This window comes from Entelurus aequoreus, linkage group LG03 (assembly GCF_033978785.1).
Source record: "Entelurus aequoreus isolate RoL-2023_Sb linkage group LG03, RoL_Eaeq_v1.1, whole genome shotgun sequence".
Classification (NCBI taxonomy): Eukaryota; Metazoa; Chordata; class Actinopteri; order Syngnathiformes; family Syngnathidae; genus Entelurus; species Entelurus aequoreus.
In genome coordinates, this window is record NC_084733.1 from 60,596,704 (window position 1) to 60,613,008 (window position 16,305).

At 37.0% G+C, this 16,305-nt stretch overlaps 1 protein-coding gene across 2 annotated transcripts in view; it reads right to left on the bottom strand.

Annotated features, from left to right (window-relative positions):
- Positions 1–10,452: 10,452 nt before the first annotated feature.
- The window catches only part of LOC133646687 (alcohol dehydrogenase 1-like), a 32,810-nt gene continuing 26,957 nt past the window's right edge, over positions 10,453–16,305 (bottom strand). For both annotated transcript variants that reach the window (XM_062042333.1, XM_062042334.1), the window contains exons 8-9: positions 10,726–10,864; positions 10,453–10,621 (exon numbers count right to left, since the gene is read on the bottom strand). In XM_062042333.1, coding sequence (XP_061898317.1) covers positions 10,588–10,621; positions 10,726–10,864 — 173 coding nt within the window. In that variant the 3' untranslated portion in view covers positions 10,453–10,587. The remainder of the gene's footprint in view (positions 10,622–10,725; positions 10,865–16,305) is intronic.

Genomic DNA, 16,305 nt, shown 5'->3' on the forward strand with positions numbered 1-16,305 from the left:
GTGTGTATTTCAGTTTTACAAAATAATAAAAAATTAAAGGCCAGTGCAAGACAAAGCAAGATCAACAACAATAAAGAGCCTAAATGGATTAATCTGCTTTGGAACTTTATTAGAACGTCCTGGATTGGTTGTTAGCTGTCTGCCAAGCTGTACAACCTCAACACATATAGTGAGGGCAGAACAGGCCTCTATACACCTATGTAGATATTGCACCAAAAAACAGACATTTGCAGCTAGAATAGTCATTTACCACATTAGCAATGTATAGAGTGTATTTCTTTAAAGTTAAGACTAGTTTAAAGTTATCTTCATTGAAAAGTACAGTGCTTTTCCTTCAAAAAAAGGACATTTCAATGTGACCCCAAACTTTTGAACGGTAGTGTATGTGTATATATATATATATATATATATATATATATATATATATATATATATATATATATATATATATATATATATATATATATATATATATATATATATATATATATATATATATATATATATATAAATACACACACATATATACAAGCATATATATATATATACATATACATATACTGTATATATATGCACACATTCATATATATATATATGTATACACACATATATATATATACACACATATATATATATACATACACATATATATATATACACACATATATATATATATATATATATATATATATATATATATACATATACACACACATATATATATATATATATATATATATATATACATATACAGACATATATATATATATATACGTACCAGTGGCGTGCAGTCACTAGAGGCAGGGGAGGCACGGCCTCACCTGCCTCATGGAAAGAAGAAAAAAGTAAAAAGAAAATTTTTTTTATTAAATTGTTATATGTATCCAGTGATTATACTAAAGTTATTTTCCATTTAACTTCACCAGTTTTAGATTATTTTTATTTTTATTTTCACATTTGCCGTTCAAATACTGAGAAGAGACGGTGCGGTGATCAGCAGCCAGTTGAGGCACGTCACTGCATTGCGCCTCAATATGGATTGTGCGCAATGACTCGGCTAACTGCTGAGCTGCTGTGCAGTGAGACCGTATTGCTATATGAATTATATTATACATTTCCATAGTTTAGTTAGCTGAGGTATATAATGTACAGTGTATTTTGTCAACAACTGTATGTGTGTAACGTATTTTTAGTGCTGAGCATTCATAAAACTGCTGCGAAGACACACTGTGTGAGGCTCGTCTCAAAACCCCGCCTCCTGGTGCCAAGCATCTCCGCCGCACAATGCACCCCCGACGGGAGCGCCATACCAACCAAAGCCCACACCCAAACCCTCCACGTGCAAGACCGAATCCACCCAAAAAAAGTCACTTAACAAGAAGCCAAAAAGTGCAAAAACAACAATGCTCGCGCTGCAGGAGCCGCGAACGACCGCAGGGACACAACATTAGGTACACCTGCACTGCAGGTTCATATGTTTGTAAATCTGACTGTGATGATGCAGTCGTGCCTCACCAGACATTAACCTCACCGCACGCCACTGATACGTACATACATATACATGGCGTAGTGGGTAGAGCGCCCGTGTCAGAAACCTGAGGGTTGCAGGTTCGCTCCCCGCCTCTTACCATGCCGTTGTGTCCTTGGGCAGGACACTTCACCCTTGCCCCCGGTGCCGCTCACACCGGTGAATGAATGTTGAATGGATGATAGGTGGTGGTCGGAGGGGCCGTAGGCGCAAATTGGCAGCCACGCTTCCGTCAGTCTACCCCAGGGCAGCTGTGGCTACGAAAGTAGCTTACCACCACCAGGTGTGAATGAATGATGGGTTTTTAACATGTAAAGCGACTTTGGGTACTTAGAAAAGCGCTATATAAATCCCAGGTATTATTATTATTATTATACATACATACATACATACATACATACATATATATACACACATACACATATAACTATATAAATATATACTGTATATACATATACAACTATATATACACACATGTACAACTATATATATATATATACACACACATATATACAAGCATATATATATACATCTATATATATGCACACATATGTATATATATATATATATATATATATATATATATATATATATATATATATATATATATATATATATATACACACACATACACATATAACTATATAAATATATACTGTATATACATATATAGCTATATATACACACATGTACAACTATATATATATATATATACACACATATATACAAGCATATATATATATACATCTATATATATATGCACACATATATATATACAGTATATATATATATACAGTGTATATATATATATACATCATGTCATCATCATGGCGCCGATGAAGGCTGCCTCGGTGCTCTCGTGCGCTCTGTTTTGTTTGTTTTTGTACATAAATTGTGTTTCCGGGTGCTCTTACACCCGTGAAGAGCTACTGAACATCAGATCCATCATCCCTATGGACTTGTTACCAGTCATCTTAGCGTCAGCTGCGGATTTGGTCCATTCTGTGCTCAAAAGAGGGAAACCGCATCGAAGAGGGAAGAGAGCGGGCGCACTTGTCCGTCTTCGCGGACGGGGATTACGCATGCCTCTACCAGGCATCTTCCTCTCCAACGTCCGCTCACTTGCCAACAAGATGGACGAGCTAGCGTTGCTGATGAGAAGGAACAAGGACTTCTCCTCATCTTGTGTGTTGTGCTTCACGGAGACTTGGCTAAGCGCAAGTGTCCCAGACAGCGCGCTTCAACTGGAGGGCTTTCATCTTCTCCGCGCGGACCGAGACGCGGCGCTCTCTGGCAAAAAAAGAGTCGGTGGACTCTGCTTCTTTATCAACAATAGCTGGTGCACAGACGTGACAGCGATTTCCAGACACTGTTCTTCTTCTCTGGAATATTTCTTCATCCACTGTAAGCCCTTTTACTCACCGCGTGAGATTGTTTCATTCATTCTAGTGGCTGTTTACATCCCGCCCGGCGCGGACGTGCGTGACGCTCAGCGTGCGCTCGCATGACAGATCTTACATGTGGAACGGTCTTTTCCTGACTCTCTTGTTATCGTGCTTGGTGACTTTAACAAGGGAAATTTGAGCCAGGAATTACCAAAGTATAGACAGTTTATTAAATGCCCGACCAGAGAGGAGAACACGCTGGATCACTGCTACACTACATTGAGCAAGGCTTTTCATGCAGTCCCGCGCGCTGCTGTTGGACCATCAGATCACGTGATGGTGCACTTAATCCCTTCATTCAGACAGAGACTGAAACTGGCTAAACCTGTTATGAGGAACATTAAGTGTTTCACCGCAGAGTCTGTGGACGAGTTGCGTGCTTGTTGGGAAACGACAGACTGAGAGGCATTTGGAGCAGCCACGAACAATCTGGACGAGTATACGGACACTGTGACCTCATACATACAGTTCAATGAGGCGCTCATCATTCCAACGCGCACCAGGGTTTGTTATAACAACGACAAGCCCTGGTTCACACCCAAGCTCCGACAGCTGCGCAAGAAAAAGGAGGCTGCGTGGAGAAGCGGGGACCGAAGTACATACAGAGAAGCGAAGTACCACTTCACCAGGGAAGTGGAGAAAGCTAAATCTGTGTACTCTAACCGTCTACAGGAACAGTTCCGCTCCAATGATTCTGCGGCAGTTTGGAGAGGTCTAAGGGCCCTTACGAACTATAAGCCCAAAACCCCCCAGGCCCTGAATGACCGGACTCTCGCTTAGGGCCTCAACACACATTACTGTCGCCATGAACGGCCTTCAGCTCATCAAAGCCATGCTCCCCCCACCATCACCCTCTCCACCAATGCCAGCACTTCATTAAAGGAGTTAAAGGACTCAAAGGACTCCAATGACATCACAGGACTCCAAAAACATCATAAGGCTGTAAAGACCCTCTCCATCAAAGAAGAGGATGTACGCCGGCAGTTCTTGAAGCTGAATACGCGGAAGGCCCCCGGGCGGATGGTGTCTCCCCCTCCACTCTCAGACACTGTGCGGACCAGCTGGCTCCTGTCTTCACTGACATTTTTAACACCTCTCTGGAGCTATGCCGCGTGCCGTCCTGCTTTAAGACCTCTACCATTGTCCCTGTCCCCAAGAAAGCACGGATCACAGGACTAAATGACTACAGGCCGGTCGCACTGACGTCTGTGGTCATGAAGTCCTTTGAGCGCTTGGTCCTGCCCCACCTCAAGGACATCACCGCCCCCCTCCTGGACCCACTGCAGTTCGCCTACAGAGCCAACAGGTCTGTGGATGATGCAGTGAACCTGGCCCTCTACTTCATCCTGGAGCATCTGGACTCCCCAGGAACCTACGCTAGGATCCTGTTTGTGGACTTCAGCTCTGCCTTCAACACCATCCTCCCTGGACTGCTACGAGACAAGCTCTACCAGCTCAGCGTGCCCGACTCCCTCTGCAGTTGGATCAATGACTTCCTGACAGATCGAAGACAGCACGTGCGGCTGGGGAAGATTGTCTCGGACAGTCGAACCACGAACACTGGTACTCCTCAGGGCTGTGTACTTCCCCCATGGCTCTTCTCCCTGTATACAAACTGCTGCACCTCCAGTCACCAATCCGTAAAACTGCTGAAGTTTGCGGATGACACCACCCTCATCGGGCTCATCTCGAATGGCGATGAGTCCGCTTACAGGAGAGAGGTGGACCGGCTGACGTCCTGGTGCAGCCTCAACAACCTGGAGCTGAACGCCCAGAAAACAGTGGAGATGATCATGGACTTCAGGAAAGTCACAGCCCCACCATCCCCCCTCACCCTGATTGACTCTCCCACCCCGTCCCCATTGTGGACTCCTTCCGTTTCTTGGGCACCACCATCACCCAGGACCTCAAGTGGGAGCTGACCATCAGCTCCCTCATCAAGAAGGCCCAGCAGAGGATGTACTTCCTGCGGCAACTGAGGAAACTTAAGGTGCCGACCGAGATGCTGGTGCAGTTTTACTCAGCCATCACAGAGTCCATCCTGACCTCCTCCATCACAGTGTGGTTCCCCGGCGCCACAGTCCAGGATAAGAATAGACTGCAGTGCATCGTACGTGCTGCTGAGAAGGTGATTGGCTGCAAGCTCCCATCCCTCCAGGACTTGTTCTCCTCCAGGACAGGAGGCGTGTGGGTCGGATCACAGCTGACTCTTCTCACCCTGGACACACACTATTCTCCCCTCTCCCCTCAGGCAGGAGACTACGCTCCATCCAGACCCACACCTCCCGCCACCTGAACAGTTTTTCCCCTCGGCCATCAGGCAAATGAAGGCAAGGCAAGGCAAGGCAAGGCAACTTTATTTGTATAGCGCTTTTCATACACAAGGCAGACTCAAAGTGCTTCACAGACAACAAAGTGAAATGAAAGAAAATAAAAGCAAAATTAAAATGCAGACAATAAAAATAAAAACAGTGCAGACGTTAAAAGTTAAAAGATTAAAAGATTTAGCTGAAAGCTAAGGTGAACATAAAAGTCTTCAGTCTAGTTTTAAAAGTAGTGAGAGTTGGGGAAAGTCTGACATCTTCAGGAAGTTTATTCCAGCTATGTGTTGCATAGTGACTGAATGATGATCTCCCTTGATTTGAGTTTACTCTTGGAACCGCTAACAGATTGGTCTCAGAAGATCTTAGTGATCTAGAGGGCGTATATAGTGGGAGCATATCAGTGATATACTTGGGCCCTAGACCATGTAGTGATTTATATGTGAGCAGGAGGATTTTGAAATCTATTCTCTGATGTACAGGGAGCCAATGTAAGGATTTAAGAATTGGTGTAATGTGCTCACATTTTTTGGTCTTTGTTAGAACTCTAGCAGCAGCGTTCTGAACAAGCTGTAGCTGCCTGACAGTTTTTTTGGGAAGACCTGCAAGGAGACCATTACAATAGTCTAGCCTACTGGTAATAAAGGCATGTACAAGTTTTTCTAAGTCTTGAGCTGACATGAGCCCTCTAAGTCTTTTTACATTTTTGAGGTGATAGTAGGCCGATTTTGTTACTGATTTGATGTGACTGTCGAAATGTAAATCAGAATCTAAAATAACCCCAAGATTTCTGGCTTTATTTGAGGTTTTCAGGGACAGTGATTGAAGGTGTTGGATGACTTTAAACCTTTCTTTTTTAGCACCAAAAACAATTATCTCAGTTTTATCTTCATTTAGTTGTAGGAAATTTTGGCACATCCAGTGTTTGACTTGCTCAATGCACTGGCACAGAAGATCTATGGGGCGATAGTCATTTGGTGATAGCGCTACATAGATTTGGGTGTCATCGGCATAGCAATGATGGTCAATGTTATTATTTTGCATGATTTGTCCTAGTGGGAGCATATAGATGTTAAATAAAGTCGGCCCCAAGATTGAACCTTGGGGGACTCCACACGTTACGTTGGTTGGTTCTGATACAAAGTCACCAATGGAAACAAAATAGTTCCTATCTTGTAGATATGACTTGAACCAGCTTAAAACTGTGCCTGAGATCCCCACCCAGTTTTCCAACCTGTCCAAAAGTATTGAGTGGTCGACAGTGTCAAATGCAGCACGGAAATGAACAATAACTCCTAACAGCAGCTCCTTGAATTCCTTGAATTCCTTCTAAGTCTATCTGATAGCTCAGTCACAGCTCTTTTTATTACCAAATATGTGTTATATGTGTTTTATGTTGCACGTTTGCACCAAGAAAAATTCCTACTTTGTGTACCCGTTCTCAAACAATGGCAATAAAACTATTCTGATTCTGATTCTGATTCTGATTCTGAGATATATATATATATATATATATATATATATATATATATATATATATATATATATATATATATATATATATATATATACATACATATATATATATATATATATATATATATATATATATATATATATATATATATATATATATATATATATATATATATACATATATATATATATATATATATATATATATATATATATATATATATATATATATACACTACCGTTCAAAAGTTTGGGGTCACATTGAAATGTCCTTATTTTTTAAGGAAAAGCACTGTACTTTTCAATGAAGATAACTTTAAACTAGTCTTAACTTTTAAGAAATACACTCTATACATTGCTAATGTGGTAAATGACTATTCTAGCTGCAAATGTCTGGTTTTTGGTGCAATATCTACATAGGTGTATAGAGGCCCATTTCCAGCAACTATCACTCCAGTGTTCTAATGGTACAATGTGTTTGCTCATTGGCTCAGAAGGCTAATTGATGATTAGAAAACCCTTGTGCAATCATGTTCACACATTTGAAAACAGTTTAGCTCGTTACAGAAGCTACAAAACTGACCTTCCTTTGAGCAGATTGAGTTTCTGGAGCATCACATTTGTGGGGTCAATTAAACGCTCAAAATGGCCAGAAATAGAGAACTTTCATCTGAAACTCGACAGTCTATTCTTGTTCTTAGAAATGAAGGCTATTCCACAAAATTGTTTGGGTGACCCCAAACTTTTGAACGGTAGTGTGTGTGTATATATATATATATATATATATATATATATATATATATATATATATATATATATATATATATATATATATATATATATATATATATATATATATATATATATATATATATATATATATATATATATATATATATATACGTATATATACGTACATACATATACATACAAACATATATCTATATATATATATATATATATATATATATATATATATATATATATATATATATATATATATATATATATATATATATATATATATATATATATATATACACATACACATATAACTATATATATATACTGTATATACATATATAACTATATATACACACATGTACAACTATATATATATATATACACACACATATATACAAGCATATATATACATATATATATATATATATATATATATATATATATATATATATATATATAAAAATGCACATACTCATATATACAGTATATGTATACACACACATATATAGATATATATATATATGTATAAAACTATAAATATATATATAGATATATATATAAAACTATACATATATATATATATATATATATAACTATATATATATATAAAACTATAAATATATATCTATATATATATATATATATATATAACTATATACACATATATAACTCATATATATATATACTATATATATATATGAGTTATATGTATATATATAACTCATATGTATGTATCGTTATATATATTTATATATATAACGATATATATATGAGTTATATATATATATAACTCATATATATATCGTTTTATACATATATATACAACGATATATATATATGAGTTATATATATACATATAACTCATATATATATAGTATATATATATATATGAGTTATATATATATATATGAGTTATATATATCTATATATAGATATATAACTCATATATATATCGTTATATATATATATATATATGAGTTATATATATATATAACTCATATATATATCGTTTTATATATTTATATATATATATAACTATATATATATATGAGTTATATATATATATATACATAACTCATATATATATATAGTATATATATATATGAGTTATATATATATATATATATATGAGTTATATATCTATATATATATATAGATATATAACTCATATATATATCGTTATATATATATATATAACGATATATATATGAGTTATATATATAACTCATATATATATCGTTATATATATATATATCTCATATATATATAGCTATATATATATATATATATATATATAACTATATATACATATATAACTACATATATATATATAGTTGTATATATATGTATAGTTTTATATATATATATATATATATATATATATATATATATATATATATATATATATATATATATATATATATATATATATATATATATATATATATATATATATATATATATATATATATATATATACAAAGACTATAAATGGGACCCATTACCTCCCTGCTTGGCACTCAACATCAAGTGTTGGAATTGGGGGTTAAATCACCAAAATGATTCCCGGGCGCGGCACCACTGCTGCCCACTGCTCCCCTCACCTCCCAGGGGGTGAACAAGGGGATGGGTCAAATGCAGAGGACAAATTTCACCACACCTAGTGTGTGTGACAATCATTGGTACTTTAACTTAACTTTAACTATATATATATATATATATATATATATACATACATACATACATACATACATACATACATACATACATACATACATACATACATATATATATATATATATATATATATATATATATATATATATATATATATATATATATATATATATATATATATATATATATATATATATATATATATATATATATATATATATATATATACACACTACCGTTCAAAAGTTTGGGGTCACCCAAACAATTTTGTGGAATAGCCTTCATTTCTAAGAACAAGAATAGACTGTCGAGTTTCAGATGAAAGTTCTCTTTATCTGGCCATTTTGAGCGTTTAATTTACCCCACAAATGTGATGCTCCAGAAACTTGATATGCTCAAAGGAAGGTCAGTTTTGTAGCTTCTGTAACGAGCTAAACTGTTTTCAGATGTGTGAACATGATTGCACAAGGGTTTTCTAATCATCAATTAGCCTTCTGAGCCAATGAGCGATTAAACACATTGTACCATTTGAACACTGGAGTGATAGTTGCTGGAAATTGGCCTCTATACACCTATGTAGATATTGCACCAAAAAACAGACATTTGCAGCTAGAATAGTCATTTACCACATTAGCAATGTATAGAGTGTATTTCTTTAAAGTTAAGACTAGTTTAAAGTTATCTTCATTGAAAAGTACAGTGCTTTTCCTTCAAAAATAAGGACATTTCAATGTGACCCCAAACTTTTGAACGGTAGTGTATAAATGTTTATATATATATATATTTATATATAACTATATATATATATACATATATATATATATATAGTTATATATACGTTGGCAACACTGGACTTAGGCAGCACTGTGGAACAGGGGTTAGTGCATGTGCCTCACAATACGAAGGTCCTGATTAGTCCTGGGTTCAATCCCAGGCTCGGGATCTTTCTGTGTGGAGTTTGCATGTTCTCCCCGTGACTGCGTGGGTTCCCTCCGGGTACTCCAGCTTCCTCCCACCTCCAAGACATGCACCTGGAAATAGGTTGATTGGCAACACTAAATTGGCCCTAGTGTGTGAATGTGAGTGTGAGTGTTGTCTGTCTATCTGTGTTGGCCCTGTGATGAGGTGGCGACTTGTCCAGGGTGTACCCCGCCTTCCGCCTGAATGCAGCTGAGATAGGCTCCAGCACCCCCCGCGACCCCAAAAAGGGACAAGTGGTAGAAAATGGAACGATGGACACTGGACTTCCTCTTTCTCCTGACTTATTTATTCATCTATCGTGTTTACAGAGAAAGCATTCAAGATTTCTGTAAAGTCTTAATTGATAAAAATCAGTTAAAAAAAGTGTTAATTATATTTAAGATTTCAAGGAGTTATTCGAAACCATTATAAAGACTTATTGTGGAGTGAAACTCAGGACTGTCCGGATGCTGTGGAACAAAAAGAGCAAACACAGTATAATTGATTGATTGAATAACATTGTGTTATTATTATTACAAGTAGTCGTAGTTACTGAGGAATTTTGCAATAATACCTTTTGCCCGCCTGCAACAATTCAATGGCTTCATTGATGCGATCCAAAGGCAAGTTATGAGTTATGAACTCATCTATCTTCACCTTGTGATCCAGGTAGGCTCGCACCATCTCAGCCACTCCATCTTTACCCTTAAAGCCTGAGCAGCAAATTACAAACAATCAAATACATTATTTAAAATAATTAATGGTAGTTTTGATGACGTATTATCTTGCAGTCACTTCATTAACAGATTGCTTTTGAAAATATATATTACTGTAAATCCCTTAAGTTACACCTTACCCTCTGATATATGAGCAATGCCGCCAAGTCACATCATCTTGTGTCCCCAGGAAATATAATATATCAATAAATGCACGATAAAATTAACTGTAAAATATATTTTTATTGTTCAGCCAAGTGTCCAGCACATTGTTTGATAAACACCAATTAAAATGTTGATTTATACTACCCTGAACATTGGAAAAATAACATTTGTTTCTCGCTCCCGCTTCCTAAAATGAGATTTTATAAGGAAATATATGGTGCATCCGGAAAGTATTCAGAGCGCTTCCATGTTTCCAAATTTATAATAATAATAGATTAGATTTTATATCGCGCTTTTCTATTATTAGATACTCAAAGCGCTCACAGAGAAGTGGGAACCCATCATTCATTCACACCTGGTGGTGGTAAGCTACATTTGTAGCCACAGCTGCCCTGGAGTAGACTGACGGAAGCGAGACTGCCAGTTTGCGCCTACGGCCCCTCCGACCACCACCTATCATTCATTCATCATTCATTCACCAGTGGGAGCGGCACCGGGGGCAAGGATGAAGTGTCGTGCCCAAGGACACAACGGCAGCGATTTGGATGTAAAGATGCGGGGAGCGAACCTGCAACCCTCCGGTTTCTGGCACTGCCGCTCTACCCACTACGCCATACCGCCCCGTTTTGTTATGTTAAACCCTTATTCCACAATGGAATAAATACATTTTTGTCATCAAAATTCTACAGGCAATACTCCATAATGACAATACAAAAAATAGTTTTTTAAATTTCCATCCATCCATCCATTTAAAGTAAATAATTTTAGAAAATCCCATTTCCATAAGTATTCAGAGCCTTTGCGCAATACTTTGTTGATGCACATTTGGCAGCAATTACAGCCACAAGTCTTTTTGATAATGATGCCACAAGCTTGGCACACCTATCTTTGGGCAGTTTCGCCCATTCCTCTTTGCAGCACCTCTCAAGCTCCATCAGGTTGGATGGGAAGCCTTGGTTTTCAGCCAGGATGTTTCTGTATTGCTGCATTCATCTTAGTGTAGTCAGGTAGGTGACCAAGAACCCGATGGTCACTCTGTCAGAACTACAGCATTCCTCTGTGGAGAGAGGAGAACCTTCCAGAAGGACAACCATCTCTGCAGCAATCCACCAATCTTTGTAAAAGGTTTTCAAAATGGACCTGAAAGATGGTCAGACCATGAGAAACAAAATGTTCTGCCCGAACCACCTCATCTGGCTCCTCTCGATGTGGAGGAGCAGCGGCTTTACTCTGAGTTCCTCCCGGATGACAGAGCTTCTCACCTTATCTCTAAGGGAGAGCCCCGCCACCCCGCGGAGGAAACTAATTTCGGCCGCTTGTACCCGTGATCTTGTTCTTTCGGTCACAACCCAAAGCTCATGACCATAGGTAAGGATGGGAACACAGATCGACCAGTAAATTGAGAGCTTTGCCTTCCGGCTCAGCTCCTTCTTCACCACAACTGAATACTTATGTACATGTCATTTTTAATAAATGTGCAAAATTGTTTAAAAAAATACTTTTCACATTGTCATTATGGAGAATTGTCTGTAGAATTTTGAAGACAAAAATATATGTATTACATTTTGGAATAACAAAAAATGTGGAAAAAGTGAAGCACTGAATACATTCCGGATGCACTGCAATCATTTTGTTAGGATGGCAGTGAATTTCCTACAGCTCAACCAGAACAAAACAGAGGTTTTAGTTTTATGAAAGTGAACCTTTTATCAAAATTATAAAATTTCAAACCAACTCAATACATTAAAAATGTGGGCGTGATTTTTTGATTTGAGTTCACTTTCATCCCACATATACTTGTTTTTATTTCCTGTCGTTTAGACTGTTGTAAGGCACTGCTCTTCTGTGTATGAAATATAAATCAAGTTTTGATTGATTGATTTTGATCCTTTAATAATATAGAAAACAATCAAATACAGTGCTTGTGTTATTTTGTATCCCAACAATACTTTATATAATTGCATAAAAATAATATTACATTCAGTTCTTTTACCCTAACCTCTAAAAAATGCGGAATGTTCCACAAGTCACACGGTCCGCAGGAAGTTGCATCATTCACATCTTCTGCAGGACTTGAGAACTTTATTTTTCTCCATGATACTTTAACTATGACTGGGAGCTGTTTAAATCTCAGCATAGTTACCTAAATTATTACCTTATAAACGTTAGTTAGTTTGCAACGTAACTCAAAAAGTTTTGGGCGGATTTTCATGAAACATTCAGGAAATATCAGAAATGGGATAAAGAATAACTGAATAAGGTTTAGGGTTTATCTGAATCGTTTCTACTACATTACCTTATATACATGTTACAACATATTGGCCAAATCTGAATTTGATTCTTAAGATCCCACTTCTCGTGTGTGTGTATGCTAGCCGCCCCACCTACACCCACAGTGACAAAGATACAGATGACTGATGAGAGGTTTCACTGTGCTATATGGAGCTGAATTTTGATGAAACTGTTGGGAAGTGTCAGAAATGGAATAAGGAACAAGTACCGTATTTTCCGGACCATAGGGCGCAACGGATTATAAGGCGCACTGCCGATGAATGGTCTATTTTCGATCTTTTTTCATATATAAGGCGGATTATAGTGCGCATTAAAGGGGTTGTATATATTATTTTTTTCTAAATTGAAATCACTTCTTTGTGGTCTACATAACATGTAAGGGTGGTTCTTTGGTCAAAATTTTGCATAGATTATGTTTTACAGATCATCTTCAAGCCGCTTTCTGGCAGTCGCTTCAGGATTATTGTCTTATTTACGTGGTTCACATTCGGCAGCGTCTTCTCTCCGTCATCTTTGTTGTAGCGGTGTAGCATGCAAGGACGGGAGTGGAAGAAGTGTCAAAAGATGGAGCTATCTGTTTTAATGACATTCAGACTTTACTTAAATCAATAACCGAGTATCATCTCCTCATCCGGAAACAACAACACCGGAAATGTGTCCCATGAAAAACCGTCCGACCGGAACTCTCTAATAACTAAAGTTCCTTGGGTGAATAATGTAACTCACTACACCGGTATGTTTTAGCGCTTTCATGGTGAGTTTACTGCAGGCACGTGCACACATAGGGCCCTATGGGTGCTTGAGCCCCTGCCCTTTTTTGCCTCGTCTTAAAAAGTGTCCTCTGCCTGTGTGTCTGTTTTTGTTTTTGTTTTGTTTTCTTTAAACAACATTAATAAATTCCTGTCAGGGATGTAAAAAACAAAAAAACAGCGGTACAAAAACTCCACGTTTTCTTGTAATACCGGGTTGTTTGAGCCTGCCGCTTCCTTTAAACGTTTAGTCCCTCCTCGATCTGCGGGCTGCAGCCAGGGGTTACTCAGATGTGACAGTGGAGCAACTTGAACCTGTGAGTTATGTTATGGTCTAGTCGCCGTCCACTTATTCAGCATCTAATATGGGTAATATTTCAGAAAAACGCTGTATTATTCTATTAGTCAATGTGTCAGCTTCTGTTTTTGCCGGACGTCGGAGCACGGCACATCAAGTCCGCACAGAGCAGAGCGGATCGTGCGGGACAGGAAGTAATGTACAAAATAAAACACCGGGTTAATTTTCAAAATAAAACGCACTGTGTTTACGGCGGATCACATTTCTCTCACAGTAGAGTTTTAGATATAAGGTTATTGTGACTTTGCTATTACTGTGTGGGTTAACAAAATAATAATGATAATAATAACAATAATAATAAGAAGAACAATGATAATGATAATAATAATTATTATTATTATTATTATTAATAATAATAATAATTTCAGCATTCTGGGGATATAAGATGTAGGTTATCTGTTAGGAATATTGCCATCTGTATTTAAACTTGATTCATGTTGATTATGCCTGCAGCCCAATGCCAAAAAAATCAATCAATCAATCAATCAATCAATCAATGTTTATTTATATAGCCCTAAATCACAAGTGTCTCAAAGGGCTGTACAAGCCACAACGACATCCTCGGTACAGAGCCCAGGATACAGCCCTCTACTGGCCCCTGGTCCATATTTTTGGCCCTGTATTGCGTTTCAGTTGTTTAGTCTGAGAATTAAGTGAGATAGACCATAAGTTACAACTTGATGGTGTTTTCATCAAGTTAAGGGAAGAAGGACAGATTTTCACATTGAAGTTTTTTCCATTTGGGTATTTATTTTTGTATTTTTTTTCAAAGTTCATGTTGCACTGTTCAATGTTCAATATTAAAGTGCTTATCTTTAACAAAAAATAGCCTAATAATAAACCAGTGTTTCGTTGCTTTTCATGTCTTCCAAGCCTATGATAATGTGAATTAACTCATTATGACCATAATTTGTTGACACAAAAGAAATGGCAATCACTTTTACCTACAAAGGACACACAGCTAAGTAGTTAGCTTCCTATTAGCAAATTTAATTTTACATTAATTTCCATATTGTGTAAAGGACCAAAAAAAAAATTCCTGCCATTTTCTGACTTTGAGCCCCTGCCCCTCTATAATCATGTGCACGTCCCTGATTTACTGACAGATATAAGTAAGAACTTTACACTACTTTATATTGTAAATGGAAACAGTGGAGGATGAATGTCCCATAACAAGAAGATATAGAAAAAGAAGAAGCTTATCGACTACTGCGGACTACAAAGGCGGAAGTGCGCAAATTTTCAGGATTTATGTAGATACTAAATACAGATCAGCAGGTACCAGAAGGTAAGAAAAGTTGGTTTTTCATAATATTGCGAAACAAAACGCCAGATAATATGTCTTACCTTATACACACACCATAATAACACTTGTATGTTTAATGCACCGACAATCCATCAAGCGGTGCGGCTTCATAGCTTACCAAAGTCGTACTAAAACATTTTGATAGATTTTTGAGCACCGTGTGTAATGTTCTATATTTTCAATGGAACATATAAAATGTTGGTGTTGTTTACTGAGTCATATTGCCATCATATTGCAGTCTACACGTATCGATTATGTTTGACTGCCATCTACTGGTCACACTTATCATTACACCATGTACCAAATAAAATTGCTTCGAAGTCTGTAAGAAAAAACTGAATTATTCTGTACATTAGGCACATCAGGCGCACTGGCCATTTTTTAGGGGAAAAAAAGGATTTTAAGTGCGCCTTATAGTCCGGAAAATACGGTAATTCTATTTTCACCATCTGGATTCAGGATTTTTTTTTAAGGTTTCTTTACTCTTGAGGAGGTGGAAGTCTGAGCTCTCCAAGTGGTTTTCTAGTTTTTAATGTTACAAAGGCCTGTTTTTGATGCCTTGGTTGAC